This window comes from Ranitomeya variabilis, chromosome 2 (assembly GCF_051348905.1).
Source record: "Ranitomeya variabilis isolate aRanVar5 chromosome 2, aRanVar5.hap1, whole genome shotgun sequence".
NCBI classification, from domain to species: Eukaryota; Metazoa; Chordata; class Amphibia; order Anura; family Dendrobatidae; genus Ranitomeya; species Ranitomeya variabilis.
The window spans coordinates 196,339,846-196,356,689 of NC_135233.1; the positions used below are offsets into that span (position 1 = coordinate 196,339,846).

The 16,844-nt window shown below is 42.7% G+C and overlaps 1 protein-coding gene across 2 annotated transcripts in view; it reads left to right on the forward strand.

Annotated features, from left to right (window-relative positions):
• The first annotated feature begins 542 nt into the window (after positions 1-542).
• LOC143804872 (coagulation factor VIII-like) overlaps positions 543-16,844 on the forward strand; it is a 252,139-nt gene continuing 235,837 nt past the window's right edge. The window contains exons 1-3 of one of the 2 annotated variants that reach the window (XM_077283404.1): positions 543-1,449; positions 2,327-2,561; positions 5,166-5,269. In XM_077283404.1, coding sequence (XP_077139519.1) covers positions 2,428-2,561; positions 5,166-5,269 — 238 coding nt within the window. In that variant the 5' untranslated portion in view covers positions 543-1,449; positions 2,327-2,427. The remainder of the gene's footprint in view (positions 1,450-2,326; positions 2,562-5,165; positions 5,270-16,844) is intronic. The other variant, XM_077283405.1, reaches the window with a different exon arrangement.

Below are 16,844 nucleotides of genomic sequence, written 5' to 3' on the forward strand. Positions count from 1 at the left end.
TGTGTGTGTTGTAGAGTCCGTCTCATGCTACCATGAGTGTGAAAGCACAACCAACATTCAAAAGTGACCAAAACATCGGTCAGAAAGCATTGTTACTGAGATGTGGTCTGTGGTCCCCACCTGCAGAACCACTCCTTTATTGAGTGTGTCTTGATAATTGCCAATAATTTCCATCTGTTGTCTATTCCATTTGCACAACAGCATGTGAAATTGATTGTCAATCAGTGTTGCTTCCTAAGTGGACAGTTTGATTTAACAGAAGTTTGATTTACTTGGAGTTATATTCTGTTGTTTAAGTGTTCCCTTTATTTTTTTGAGCAGTGTATAAAACTCGTTAACTCTTGCTCTGCCTTCTCATCATTGCATCCCACGTTCCTGCTAGATCCTTACAGAATCACTAAATTTTTTGTAATATGTAAAAGGTAGGCCATCAGTGCCAGAGGTTTTGCCTTGTCGGGGAGTTCTTAATTGCCAATTTTAGCTCCAATTCAGAGATAGGTTTCTCAAGATCTGCAGCATCCTCATCCTCCAATGAGGCCTACTATATCCTTGCATATGGGTTTGGAAGTCACCACAAGAGTTTTCGAAGTTTGTTTTATAGATGGAATACAATGAAGTATAATGCTCCTTGAAAAAGGAAGCAATATCCCTAGGCATATTCACTTTACCTTCAGAAGGTTTGTAGGTCGACAATATGAAACCTTTGGATATTAAGTGCACTAGGAAGCTTTCTGCTGCTTTTATTTCCAAATTCCTAAAATATGTCTTCTACATTTCATCAATAAGCTCTTAGCTTTGTGTTAGAGAAAGACTTTCAGTTCATCTCTTTTCTGGATGAGGGCTGTTTTAATGTTATAGTCAAGGAGGTCTTTATGGCTTGTTTCAAGCACCCAGATGTCAGACATCAGAGAATTAATTGTTGAGGCTCGGGTGATCACCAGTGAGTAAGGCGAGGATATGCAAAATCAATGGGCAGAGAGGTGCACTGAGCCTCTTGGCCACGCCACAATGCACCAAGCACCCTAATTAGCATATTTGATTAATCTTCAGTTTCTGCAGAATGGAGGCAGTGATTAGACTTTTTTTGATGTCTATTTTTCACATATTTTCTCTATTTATGGTTTTCATTAATAGAACATTGTAAACTGTTCATATGCCTGTGTCTTTGTTTAAAGACCGAGTGTCCACAAAAAAATCATGGAGATATGTCCAATTTTGATCAGATGATCAAATTGATCAATTTTGATTTGTATTACCCTAAACAAGTCTATGGGTCCATGAAAAAGAACTGACAGCATGCATTGCCATCCGTGTGCATGCCGTGCGCTGTCCGTTTTAAATATTTGCAAAGGCTGGGAGAAGCTTTGGAATTATTAATTTTTGGGGGGCATATGAAAAGTATTCACCAACACACAGGAAACGTCACTGATGTCTGAATGAAGCCTAAAGGTATGTCATCTCTTACAAGGCTGGATGCTTATTTTATACTATGATTTTGTTCTGTCAGACTCCTTTTAAGTTTACAGGTATGAAAACTATGGATACACTGTGATAGTATTATGTAACCAATAATATTCCTCACAATAATAAAGATTCCTTCCAAGATAAATATCAAATACAGTACCTACAGAGTCATTGAAGGAGCAGCATAATCAAGTTTAACATAAAATCCCAATTTTTGCTAAGATATTAATATAAAATATATAGTAGACCTCCTGACGAAATGACAGAGGCAGGGAAACGCGCGTTGAGGTGTGGTGAACTTGTCCTACATCCGAGCGCTTCACTCATCACTACTTATTACTATTCACGAAACGCAAAACTTTTTATTCTGCTACTTATAGAAGTATCATAGTAAAGGGATGAGGTCACAAAGACAACTGTGAGTTTATTCTCCAAATCTCGTTGATCAGTTATTGCAAGAGATTTAATGCAAAGATCAAACATTGAAGGAAAAATGTAGGATTAGAATAAACCGAGTAAATGTCCTTCTGTGTAACACACCAGAGCTCACCATTCCAGTTTGTGCAATTATCAAAATTTTCATTAAAAGGAACAATATAAGGTAACAATGGTAAAAAAAAATATGAAAGAGGCAAAGAACGAGATGTATGAAAAAGTTCTGTACAGTTAAAGAATAAGGGAAAGTTGTGGCTTTAAACTTATAGAATTCATTCTTCAAATTCTTAATAAAAAAAAACTAAGGATTTATTGGTAGTTTTGAAAATAAGCCAAAGTCACTTTCCCCACAGTAGACATCAAAGTGAAGTGTAATTTAACGTCACACCCTTGGTTTCCTGCTGTGAAATTTCCTTCCTTTTCAAAGGCAGTTAACAAAAAAAATTAAAGGAAGGGCATCTACTAATAAAAGGAAGATTAAGGCACATCCAGAAGTGAGACATTCTTCTGTGACAGCTCGTACCCACAATGAGGCCCGGGAGCTTCCTTCTGCTGTCATCTCTATGTCACACATGTGAGGCCATCACGAGAATATTCTACATTGCTGCTGTGGAACAGTTGTGGAATTACAGGGATGGGACAGTGTTTTCGGGAGAAGACAGGTAAAGGTCATTTCGGAAGGACAAGAATATGGTTGTATTAGAAATCTTTTTATTTTCTTGCATGTGTTTCAATTTTCACCTTTAGAATGTTGTGGTGACGACAAAACTCAAGGTCACAATTGATTTTAACAATTTTCAAAAAACATTTACTTCACCGAAAAAATTGGAGTAGGTGACATGGCCGATAGTTTTCAGCTTACAAAGTAATATTACACAGTATATTTATTTCCTATGGGAATTTCTGTATTTTTTTGGATGTTAAAATTCGCATGTCAACCTTCTAATTTAGAAACTTGATAGCCAAAATTTCAATGTAGCAAAATTTTTGCTACTTAATGTAAATCAATACTGTTTAGATGAAGGGGGAGAATTAATCATCCCCTCAACACCAGTTGCTAAATGTGTCTCAAGTGTTACTTGCGCAAAATTTTATGAATTTTTGCTCTTTTCTAAGAAGCGGTTGGGATTTCTCAAAAGGGGATGTGACCTAATGCTGCACAACACATTGTGATGTACGCCAGAAACGTGATGTACTTTGCAGCCCAAATTTGCTTCAGTTCAAAGTTGGCATAGATTTCATTTTCTGGCATATGGAAAGCCTTTTTTAGGTTACGGGTAGAGATGAGAGAACCCAAACTTAAAAGTTCGGAATTCGAACAGGACAGTTAGTGTCCGGTGGTAAACGCCAAACATGGGCTTCTCCCGGAAGTCTCTTGCAATGTTCGGAGTTCCCAGGGAAGGAGAGAGAATTTTCCAGCTTAAAAGTTCAGTTCAGCATTGTATTCAATGGGGTTCAGGCTTCGAAATTCCATGAGTCCGCTCATCCCTAGTTATAGGTTCAGAATTGGAATAGGAAACATCCGTCTTAACAAATTTCCCCCCAAATATATAAAAAAGTATGCTACTCAAGCTCACCAAAGCTAATAAAGCCTCTGGTGCCTTAGATTAATAGCACTACGTAGAGCATATGCCTTACCAAGAGCAAAGAAAAGCCTCTGGTGCCATGGATTAATATCACTATGGAGAGCGTATGCCTTACCAAGAGCATCATTTTGGGTATTCAATCTAAAATATATCAGATAATTAACACTATTAGAGAATAAGAAGAAACTATCTCGTAATTACCAACCAGGAGAGGTGGCTACCCCATAAAGTGATGCCGTGCAACATGATGACGGACAAATGCCAAGGCAGAAACTCAACTTATTCAGCTCATTCAGGATGTTTGCCTCTCATGAGAATCTGGCTGAGTGCATTGCCCTTCTAGCAATGTGGGGGAAAAGTACTGGGTCTCCCCAAAAGACACCAGAATAGACTCCTTTGGCAATGCTCCATGAACAATGAATATGTAAACTATCTTGCATCAATGGGGTCAATCATTTGATAGGTCCAGAACATCTATTAATTTTGTTTTTCTGCAACTATAATGGAACAGAACATCGGAGTTAGAGTTTCTGATGTGAACAAAGCCAAAAGATAAGCGAAGATGTTAAATATTATTATATTAATTTTCTTATGTATAGGCAAAGCCAAAAAATCAAGCTGGACTTTAAGCTAAAAGCCATCCCAGCAACGTCAAGGTGAACCCATTGGGATGGTCCCCTTTCTGGTCTAACTATTCCATCTGTATTGCTTCCCATGGGTGGGTGTCTCAGGCTGGCCCTGTCCTGTTCGGCCCTTATTCACATTGACGTCATCTGACACATGGTAAAGGCTTCAATACTAGAGATAGGTTAGGACCGTTCCTATGGGTACACCTAGTCGCGGTGGGATGACTTTTGTGATTTTTTTGGTCAAAACAGCGTTAACTAAGTCCCCTATGTAATTATGTGTACTATTACCATTTACTGGCTTCAATGCTGTGGGGTGTATGCTCATTTTTGTTTTTTCTGTGTTTTTTTTCTTGGATTTTTTTTATATATATACAGTATATGGCAGTCAATTCTTCATCCAAGCTGTATAAGGAGTATGGCATCACAAATACGAATATAATGCCCACACAAAACTGTAATTTGGCTCCCAAATAATGGCGTGATACAGCAACTAAATATAAGTATTACCAAACAGTGGTCACATAACACTGCCCAATCTGTTTCCTACACAATACAGTCATTCCCTGCCCGAGTAAAACCTCCTCCCTGTGCCAGATAATGCAAGTTACACGTACATAACTATGTGCCAAGACTAATGGTTACTTAAAGGGGTTGTCCAAGAAGGACATATTGATGGTCATTAATATGAGATCGGTGAGTGATCCGGGGTCCGGAAACCCTAACAATCAGCTGAAAATAGCTGCCTGATATAAGTGAGGTATTGGGTGGACCAAGTCATGTCCGCACATTGCCTAGTGGGGGATGCACTTTATTTCTCGTTCATAGGAGACGTGAAGCAGAACTCGACAGCAGCCACTAAGCAATGTCCGAAGCTGCTGTGCTCCCCCAAAAAGGGTTTAATCCTCGACTCAATTTTCAGCCAATTCATGGAATATGTCATCATTGTGTCAGACCCCGACATTAAATAGAGCAATATTGGGGGAGTTACTGCAGTATTTCCATTAATATACAGGTATGTTTAAAGTTTGTGTTTCCTGATTCCATATTTCAGGTCATTTTTAAAGCCACCTGGTTCTCAAATATACAAGAAAGCACTATATGTGGAGTACACGGATGGCAATTACACAGACGTCAGACAGCAGGATCCCTGGACAGGTAGGACGGTGGAGGAACATACGTACTATATCGATGCAGATGAATATGCAAAGATCTCATTAATATCAAATTTGAGCTATAACATCCTTTGTATACAAGCCACGTTCACACGCTCAGTATTCGGTCAGTATTTTACATCAGTATTTGTAACCAAAACCAGGAGTGGGTGATAAATACAGAAGTGGTGCATATGTTTCTATACTTTTCCTCTAATTGTTCCTCTGTTGGTTTTGGCTACAAATACTGATGTAAAATACTGACCGCGTGAATTCGGTCTTAGAAGGAACAAATGAGGGAAGGTCCACTCACCTCAGAGGATCAGGATTCAGGTTGTGGGGAGTACTTGTAGTACTGCAAATTGCCAGACAAGAAAAAAGAAAACATCCAGCAAAATGAATCCTTAAAGAATCAAGTTTACTGAAAAATATAAAAAGCTAAAAAATCCAGTTCCAACATCAATAAAAACACATTTCAGACACAGTCCTTACACATTGCATAAATTAATAAAAAAATAAAAAATATGCAAATAATGTAAGAACTGTGTTTTTTATATATTATAATATAATATTATAGAACTTATATATACTTATAATGTAATATATTATATAATTTATGCTAATAATATTATATAATATTCTAATAATTTACATTTTTTAATAAAAGTTAGTTTTAAAGGATTTATTTTGCTGGATTTTTTCCTTTTTTCCTTCTTAAAATAACTTTGTTCTTTCTATTATACTCACAAAAGAATATAACTAAACATTTATCACAGTAAAAACTTCCAGGATTGTGCTCTTCCAGCATACAAACTGTGGGGGTTTGCTTCTTACAGCTTTTTGTGGGTCACATCCATTTTCCTGTTACGATGGTGAATTTAAGGGTGAAGAATTCTACTTGGATATTACAAAGATCTGCATTTACCAAAATGCATATTTTTTGTAATTCGCTTCCGTGTTGATTCAGTAAAATAGCATCTGCTTGCCGCCATATTTCTGAACCGTAAAAAGCCATCAAAAGGTTAAAAACAGAACAAAAATCCTTATGCTCACCTTCTCGCTCACCTCTCCGACCTCTCTGCATCACCCATCTGGTCCTTACCGCAGCTTGCATTGAAATCGGGAGTATGCGTATGCAAGAGCGCAAAAGATCATGGTGCCACGATGTGTTCACTACCTTTGTAAAAAAGCAGGAGGAGAGGTCCTGGATGGCAGATATGTGCCACCAAGGTGGTTGGCCTCAGTAATGCAAAGATCTGTACAAGTAACACTAGGTTACTAAGAGGGTTAATGGGTCTCCTGACACTTTTGTCTCTCTCCCTTTTTGCTAATATATAAACTCCCCTGAAGAATGCTCGATACTGAGGAGGAAACGTGTAGGGACGGTTACTTTGGGGTACTATATCAGGCAGTGCCCACTCGAGTACTGCCCTGGAAAGGGCAGGAGTATTATACGGGGCCCGACAGGGTACTTTAGTGCCAGATTCCATTCTACAATTGCTCCCGCCAACTTTAGACCTTGGAGGAATACATCTCATCAAGACATATGGGTGAGATTGAACCATTCTTTATGAGCACTTTCACTCTATATGTTTGTGAAGGTTGGTCGGTATAAATTTGTCCTTCTACTCTAGGTTAATCTACCGTATTTTTAATGATATTGATAAAAATTAGATTTGATACCCTTCTATAGTTTATCTCTCTTCTTGACAGTGACATGGGCAGTCACTTTCTCTGACTAGGCACTTTGCCACTGCAGGGCCTTTTTTGACTTAAGGGCAGGATTCATTTTTTCATGCTTCCCAAATCTTTATATTAACTCCCCTGATGAATCCCCACCATTGGGGAAGAAACGCGTAGGGAGTATTTAGCCCCATATCATTGGAGGTATCACTATAGGGTCCACTTGGGGCTGGTCTTTGTTAGGACAGGAGCAATACTGGGGCACGACAGGGAGTCTAGGAAATCATTACATACCGCTTATGTCTCTATCCCCATATATATTCCCCTTTTTCTTGTGTGGATCCATTTCTCGGCGAGATACTTCTGGAAGGAGGCCGGGATCTTTTGCCCGTCAACAGTGGTGAGACCAAACCATTTTTTAATGAGCACTGGTTTGCACGAGCACTTTATTTGGTTTGTTTGTGATATTTGTCCTTTTAATAATTGATTAAAGATTATGTTTTAATATTTGGGGACCCCTCCAGGCAATATTTGTTAGTTAACCCCTGAGGGTATTTTGAATGGTGGTGAGATGAGAACCTCACACCATAGCTGATATCATGACTCACTTTTTCCCCATATTCTTCTTGCATTTCATGTGAAATCTGTACAGCAGTTTTATGGATATCGCATCCTGACTTTTTTAATAATGTGATCAACTTTGGAGGAAGTTTTCTGTGGTTGTCTTCTTCTCGGTTTGTCAGCTGTTCCATAACCTTCTTTCTCTTTCTTTATTAAACGTGACTTGACTCTAAGAGCCGATGAATTCCATAGTTCCACTTTTTGGCTTTTACCTGACTTCACTGTCAGAATAATAAGCTTCCTGATATCCGGGGATAAATGTGTCTTTGTCTTTGCCATGTTTTAACCAGAAAAAAAAAAAATTCAGAAAAATTTAACAACCCATGACAAAATTTGCAAAACATTTGGCCCAAATTCTGCATTTCGACAAGGGTAACATGAGAAATTGCAATTTGTTGTCCAAATTCGACTGAGTACGCTAATACCTCATATATGGGAGAACACTACTGTTTGGCACACGGCAGGGCTCAGAAGGGAAAGAGCGCCATTTGACTTTTTAAATGAAAAATTTGCTGGACTAATTACGGTCGCTTTGTCACATTTGGAGAGCCTGAACAGTGAAAACACCCCATAAGTGACCTTATTTCAGAAACTAGACTCCTCAGGGAACTTATCTGGATATGTGGTGAGCAACTTGAACCCACAGCTGCTTCACAACAGTTTATTATGTTGAGCTATAAAAATTAAAAAAATCACATTTTTCCTACAAAAATGTTCTTTTAGCCCCAATTCTTTTTAATTACATAAGGGTAACAGGAGAAAATGCATCATACCATTTGTTGTAAAATTTCTCCTGAGTGCACTAATACACAATATGTGGAGGAAAACTACTGTTTGGGTACATGGCAGGGCTCGGAATGGAAGGAGCGCCATTTGACTTTTTGAATGCAAAATTTGCTGGAATCATTAGTTGACGCCATGTCACGTTTGGAGAGCCACTGATGTGCCTAAAGAGTGAAAATCCCCCACAAGTGACACCATTTTAGAAACTAGACCCTTCAAGGAACTTGTCTAGATGTGTGGTGAGTACATTGAACCCCCAGGTACTTCATAGAAGTTTATAACGTTAAGCAGTTAAAATTAAAAAAATGTTTTTCCCACAAAAATGTTTTCTAGCCCCAAATTTTTTATTTTCACAAGGGTAACAGAAGAAAATGGACCCAAAAATTTGTTGAGCAATTTCTTCTAAGTACGCTGATACCCCATATGTGGGGTGAAACTACTGTTTGGGTGCACAGCAGAGCTCAGAAAGGATTGAGCGACGTTTTAGAAAGGAGATTTTGATGGAATGTTCTGTGGGTGTCATGTCGCGTTTTGAGAGCCTCTGATGTGCCTAAACAGTAGAACCCCCCCCACAAGTAACCCCATTTTGTAAACTAGACCCATCAAGGAATTTATGTAGAAGTGTGGTATGCACCTTAAACCCACAGGGGCTTCATATAAGTTTATAATGTTGAGCCATAAAAACAATACATATCTATTTTTTCCCACAAAAAATATCCTTTTAACCCCAAATGTTTTATTTTCACAAGGTTAAGAGGGGAAAATAGACCCCAAAATTTGTTGTGCAATTTCCCCCGAGTCCACCAATACCCCATATGTGGGTGAAAACTACTTTTGAGGCACAGTGCAAAGCTCAAAAGGGAAGAAGCACCATATTGGATTTCAGAGTTTACTACACTGGTTTGAGGGTGCCATTTCATATTAGTAGAGCCCCTGAGGCTCCAGAACAGCAGAACCCCCCCAAAGGTGACCCTATTTTACAAACTACACCTCTCAATTAATTCATTTACAGGTGCAGTGATCATATTGACACCACAGGCGTGTCACAGAATTTTATACCATTGGGCAGTGAAGAAAAAATAATTACATTTTTACCACCAAAATTTTGTTTTAGCCCCAGATTTTACACTTTCACACTGGGAAATGGGTAAAAAATTAAATACCACCAAAATTAGTCCCTCAATTTCTGCTGAATGTGGCAATACCTCAAATATGGCTGTACATTACTGCTTTCAATCACATGGCAAGACTCGGGAGGGAAGAAGCGCTATTTTCCTCCAATGGAACAGATTTTGCTAGAATAGTTTGCAAAACCCCTAAGTGCTAGAAGAGCAGAATCCCCCCTCAAATGACCCCACTTTGGAAATTATAACTCTTTGGAAATTTATCTACACTACAGGTGTAGTGACTATTTTAACTCCATGGGTGTTATCCAGAAACAAGCAGCAATGGATGTTGCTGAGTGAAATTTGCAAACTGCCACTGTAGTGCCCAGTACCTTGCAGTCACCAGTACGTTGTAGTGCCCAGTACGTTGTGGTGCCCAGCTCTTCCTTCTGTAGACATGCACCTGTAAATTAATCGGTCTGTTATCATTACAGAAATGCCAAATATGTGGATGCTAAATGTGGTTTAGGCACACTTTGGGGCTGAGAAAGGAGGGGGCGTTTGGATTTGGGAGTGCAGAATTTTCTGAATTTCTTTTGGAGATTGAGGAGCCATAGTGCTTTTCCAGAGCCTTTGTGCTGCAAGTAACGTGAAAGCCCCTATATTTTTGTTAATAGAAGACTGAGCTGAGTGGAGACTTGTTTTTTTTGTAGATTGAGTTGAAACTTTTGTTGGGAACATTTTACATAATATTTACGATCACATTTATCCTGCGCCCTATGATGAGCACTTTGAGACTTCCATCTAAATTTCTGAGTGACGTGACAGATGAAACCCCGAGGGATCCATTCACTATAATGAGGCAGCAGAGTTACTCTGGATTCTGTCTGGCCTCTGTTCAGCTGTGCCCTTCTTTTCAGAAGTGCACAAAACAGTGGCGGATAGCGCTTTTATGCATGCGTAAAAAACACATTCAGTTGGATCATAGGTCAGACGGTGTCCACATATGCGCCGAACCTTACTTTGATCTTTGGGAGGCAGAATGAACAAATCAAAAGCAAGTGAAGAATTGTTTTTATATATTTTTTTGACGCTGTTCCTTGTGCTGTATAAATGATTAGGCGACTTTATTCTCCGGGTCTGTACGATTACAGCGATACCAGATTCATATCCGATTTTTATGTTTGGCTGCTGTCACACACTCAAAGACGGTTTTTATTCATTGCCATATTTTAATAGCGATAATGTTTCCATATTTTAGCTAACAAAGTGACAGCTGTTTTTTTGCAGGACGAGTTGACATTTTTATTAGCACCATTTTCAGTCCCATTACATTTTTTGTACGCTTTCTATTCCGAAGTTTGAGAGGCAGAATGAACAAAAACCAGCAATTCAGGAATTGATTTTTTGGAGTTTTTTGTTATGTCGTTCCAAGTGAAAATGCAGTTTTATTCTTCTGGTCAGTACGATTGAAATGATACCTCATTTATATTGCTTTTTTATTTTTAGCAGCTTTTACAGAATAAAAAATATTTTATAGAAAAAATTATTGTTTTTGCATCTCTTTATTCTGAGAGCTATAACTTTTTCATTTTTCCGCTGACAAAGCTGTATGGCAGCTTGATTTTTATGGGACAAGATGACAGATGTTTTCAGAGATACCATTTTTATTTACAATCTTCTTTTTGATAGCGTTTTATTCCACTTTTTATTCGGCGGTATGATGATAAAACATACCGTATTTTCCGGCGTACAAGACGACTTTTTAACCCCTGAAAATCTTCTTAAAAGTCGGGGGTCATCTTGTACGCCGGGAATCGCCTTGTACGCCGGGTGTATATGGTGGGTGGGGGGGGATTGGTCCTGATGATGACGAGGGGGCGTCTCACAGGAAAGTGAGTATCCCCCATTACCTTATCATAGCGCTGCAGCGTGGGGTCTCTGTGCTGGGAGCGGCGGCTGCTGTGCTGTGGTGCGGCGGCTCCTCTTCTGCAGTGTGGGGCCTCTGGTGCTGTGGGGCGGTGGCGGCGGCGTATCTTCATGCAGTCGGGGCTCCTCCGGCATCTCAAAGCCTGGAAGCCCCGCCGGCAACTCCATCGGTGTAATGAGGTGGCCTCCAGGAAAATGGCCGCTGCTTAGATTCAGATCTCGTGTCCCGAGATTTCGGGACGAGATCTGAATCTGAGCATGCGCAGCCCCCAGCGGCCATTTTCCCGGAGGCCACCGCATAGCACCTATTGAGCTGCCTCCGGGAAAATGGCTGCTGCTCAGATTCAGATCTCGTCTCCCGAGATCTCGGGACGAGATCTGAATCTGAGCAGCGGCCATTTTCCCGGAGGCCACCGCATTGTACCGATGGAGTTGCTGGCGGGGCCTCCAGGCTTTAATGAGATGCCGGAGGAGCCCCGACTGCATAAAGATACGCCGCCGCCGCCACCCCACAGCACAGAGGCCCCACACTGCAGAAGAGGAGCCGCCGCACCACAGCACAGCAGCCGCCGCTCCCAGCACAGAGACCCCACGCTGCAGCGCTATGATAAGGTAATGGGGGATACTCACTTTCCTGTGAGACGCCCCCTCGTCGTCATCAGGATCACTCCCCCCCCCAAAAGGCACATATTCACCGGCCCTATAAGATGACATACGGTGTATAAGAAGACCCCCGACTTTTAAGAAGATTTTATTTTTTAACTGGTAAAGTTGGGGGGTCGTCTTATACGCCCAGTCGTCTTATACGCCGGAAAATACGGTAGTTTCTTGCCTTGTTTTTTTTTATGACAGTTTTATAGGATGGGTCGTTCAGCAACACAAAATATGAGCACTTTTTTTTTACATAAATGTATTTATTGGATTAATATTTTTTCTACTTTTTGCTTTTTATTTTGTGTTTTTTTAATATTTTTAGAATTTTTATTAATTTTTTACATTGCTGCTGCTCCATAATGCCCTGGCACTTTACAGGAATATTGCGTCCTAGTCCCAATGTGCTATCATACGTGGGATGGATCATACTACCATGAACGATAGATACTTACTGACACTAGCAGCCCACTGCACTTGAACTTGACCTTGATTACTGTACTTCCCTATCTTACTAACTATCAGGAAGTGCCTGCTTTTCACTGGCACTAGCCCACTCCCACTGTGGGCTGGACCCAAACATTCACTGTATCATACTATCTTATCCTAGACCTTCAGCTATCTATTGTTACTATCCTATAACAGTATGCACTATGCCTACTATGTCCTTATCTTGTGTCCCAGATTCTAATCCATATCTCTAACCTATGCTGTGCAACACCATATCACAGTCTGTTTACAATACACACACTACTACAGTACCTTGTCCACATTTCACATAACACAGTATATGTATAAAACACATGACAACATCTACATGATGAGCTTGGTGTCTTCAGGGGTAGGAACATGAGCGTACAGTCCACCACTCTTACATTCCTCCCCCTTTGAACATGAGTCGTTCTCGGCCATTCAGGGACCTGGAAGGCAACGCATGAAACACCTAAAACCAATTGTCTCTTCCTCCATGGGTATATATTGTTCATTGCAATAGATGCACTAACCCCAGAATACAGAGCCCAAGATCTCTGGACCCGTAGATCCGATAGTCCATGGGCATGTCCTGTTATCTCCTCCTGCACATTACTTAAAACAACTGGTCCTCTTAGTTAGGACCCTAGCATTTATGTGGCACCCCTGAAGGTCCAGATGCCACAGAGGTACTGCATCTCAGCCAGAGGTGTAGTATCCCAACTCTCTGGTAGGAAGGGAACATTGTACAGAACTCTAACACCTGCATCCAACACCACACTTCTCCTGTCAGGGCACCTGGGTGTACCCTAAGGGAGTATGGCCTCATTCCAGGCTGAAGAGAGTTAATAGGTAGATGGTGTGGGTGGAGGAAGGTAGGAAAGAGGGGAGAGCTAGGACACACTGAGTGAGACACTCAAGGGAGTTGGAGAAAGGAAGTGGAGTTAAGCAGGCGTGGGGGTCTGCAGCTACTGACAGGCTGAAGGGAGAGGGAGAGCAAGAAGCTCCCAGGAAGCTAGAAGGGGTTCCATGGACACGGGAAGTGCGTTGGCCACCTGTGGGACCCATATCCAAAAGTGAAGGAACCAGGCTGCAGTAGGGGACCGGCCGCTGAACTAGTGGGACAGCTTCAAGCTCCAGCTAGCAATCTGGAGGCTGCTGTGACTGTATGTGCAGCAGCCAAACTTGCACCTATTCGCTGAAAAGGTGAACACAGAGGGTCCAGGGGACAGAGAGTACGTCACCTCACAAGACCTGCGTTCACTGGCTTGGGACACTGGGTGGCAAGCGCAGGGCAGGAGGGGAGGTAGCCAGTGCAGAAAAACGGCCAGGAGAGGCATACAATAGAGGAGTTCTATACAGGTGCCCATCTTGCCAGAGAGTTTCCTGGACTTCACACCTGGAGGACACAGCACCCCGGCTGGGGGCCCGAACTGTAAGTAAAACTGTGAAAACTGTAACATGTTGTGTCCTTCCATTTCTTTCCGGCATCACCTACTCTGCACCACTACCTGCCACTAGCAACATTGCTACCTATCCCACTAACTGCCCTGGGGACCAAGCTCTACCTGTGGAGAGCTTTAACAACTCAACTGCATTATCATCTGCCCCAGAGGACTGCACAGCAGCGTCGGCTAACATCTCCATTTCCGAGTACCACAGGTGGCGTCACAAACATTTCCTTTATAGACTTTATTTTCCACTTTCATTCACATCCCCTTTAACTGGACGCCCAGGGCCACGGACCGGGTCACTGCCACTGTGACCACCCCTTTAACCCCTTCACGACCTTTGACGCATACGCTGCGTCATGAAAGTCGGTGCCAATGCGACCTATGACGCAGCGTATGCATCATGGAATGATCGCGTCCCTGCAGATCGGGTGAAGGGGTTAACTCTCATTTTACCCGATCTGCAGAGACAGGGGGAGTGGTGCTTCAGCCCAGGGGGGGTGGCTTCACCCCCCCGTGGCTACGATCGCTCTGATTGGCTGTTGAAAGTGAAACTGCCAATCAGAGCGATTTGTAATATTTCACCTAAAAAACAGGTGAAATATTACAATCCAGCCATGGCCGATGCTGCAATATCATCGGCCATGGCTGGAAAACCTGAAGTGACCCCCCCCCACCCCACCGATCGCCCCCCCAGTGCTCCGTTATGGGGTCCGGTCCCCTCCGTCCGCCTGCCGGCTCCCCCGTCCTCCTGTCCGCTCCCCCCTGTGGTCCGATCACCCCCCCTGTGCTCCGATCCACCCCCCCACCACCCCTTCATACTTACCGATCCTCCCGGTGTCCGGACGTCTCCTCGCTGGGCGCCGCCATCTTGGAAAATGGCGGGCGCATGCTCAGTGCGCCCGCCGAATCTGCCAGCTGGCAGATTCCTTACAAGTACATTTTGATCGCTGTGGTAGGTTCTATCACAGCGATCAAAATAAAAAAAATAATAAATACCCCCCCCTTGATCACCCCCATAGGTAGGGAGAATAATAAAATAAAGAAAATATTTTTTTTTTTTTTTTCGTTTTCCACTAGGGTTAGGGTTAGAACTAGGGGTAGGGTTAGGGGTAGGGTTAGGGTTACGGGTAGGGTTAGGGTTAGGGTTATGGCATGTGCGGATTTGGCTGTGGATCCGCAGCGGATTGGCCGCGGATCCGCAGCGGATTGGCCGCGGATCCGCAGCGGATTTGGCTGCGGATCCGCAGCGGATTGGCCGCTGCGAATTCGTTGCAGTTTTCCATCAGGTTTACAGTACCATGTACACCTATGGAAAACCAAATCCGCTGTGCCCATGGTGCGGAAAATTCCGTGCAGAAACGCTGCGTTGTATTTTCTGCAGCATGTCAATTCTTTGTGCGGATTCCACAGCGTTTTACACCTGTTCCTCAATAGGAATCCGCAGGTGAAATCCGCACAAAAAAAACACTGGAAATCTGCTGTAAATCTGCAGGTAAAACGCAGTGCCTTTTACCTGCAGATTTTTCAAAAATCGTGCAGAAAAATCTCACACGAATCCGCAACGTGGGCACATACCCTTAGGGTTAGGGTTGGAATTAGAGTTAGGGTACCGTCTCACAGTGGCACTTTGATCGCTACAACGGTACGATCCTTGACGTTCCAGCGATATCCATACGATATCGCTGTGTCTGACACGCAGCAGCGATCAGGGACCCTGCTGAGAATCGTACGTCGTAGCAGATCGTTTGGAACTTTCTTTCGTCGCTGGATCTCCCGCTGTCATCGCTGGATCGTTGTGACAGCGATCCAGCGATGCGTTCGCTTGTAACCAGGGTAAACATCGGGTTACTAAGCGCAGGGCCGCGCTTAGTAACCCGATGTTTACCGTGGTTACCAGCGTAAAAGTAAAAAAAAACAAAAAACGTACATACTCACATTTCGGTGTCCTTCAGGTCCCTTGCCGTCTGCTTCCCGCTCTGACTGTCTGCCGGCCGGAAAGTGAGAGCACAGCACAGCAGTGACGTCACCGCTGCGCTCTGCTCTCACTGTATGGCGGCACTCAGTCAGAGCGGGAAGCAGACGGCAAGGGACCTGAAGGACACCGAAATGTGAGTATGTACGTTTTTTTTTTTTTTTACTTTTACGCTGGTAACCACGATAAACATCGGGTTACTAAGCACGGCCCTGCGCTTAGTAACCCGATGTTTACCCTGGTTACCCAGGACCTTGGCATCGTTGGTCGCTGGAGAGCGGTCTGTGTGACAGCTCCCCAGCAACCACACAACGACTTTCCAACGATCACGGCCAGGTCGTATCGCTGGTCGTGATCGTTGGTAAATCGTTATGTGAGACGGTACCCTTAGGGTTGGAATTAGGGCTAGGGTTGGAAATAGGGTTAAGATTAGGCTTGTGGTTAGGGTTAAGGATAGGGTTAGGGTTGTGTTGGGGTTACAGTTGTGGGTAGGGTTGGGATTAGGGTTAGGATTAGGGTTAGGGTTGGATTTAGGGTTACGGGTGTGTTGGGGTTAGGGTTGTGGTTAGGGGTGTGTTGGGGTTAGGGTTGTGATTAGGGTTATGGCTACAGTTGGGATTAGGGTTAGGGGTGTGTTGGGGTTAGTGTTGAAGTTAGAATTGAGGGGTTTCCACTGTTTAGGCACATCAGGGGTCTCCAAACGCAACATGGCGCCACCATTGATTCCAGCCAATCTTGCGTTCAAAAAGTCAAATGGTGCGCCCTCCCTTCCAAGCCCCGACGTGCGCCCAAACAGTGGTTTACCCCCACATATGGGATACCAGCGTACTCAGGACAAACTGGGCAACAACTGTTGGGGTCCAATTTCTCCTGCTACCCTTGTGAAAAAAAAATTGCTTGCTAAAACAT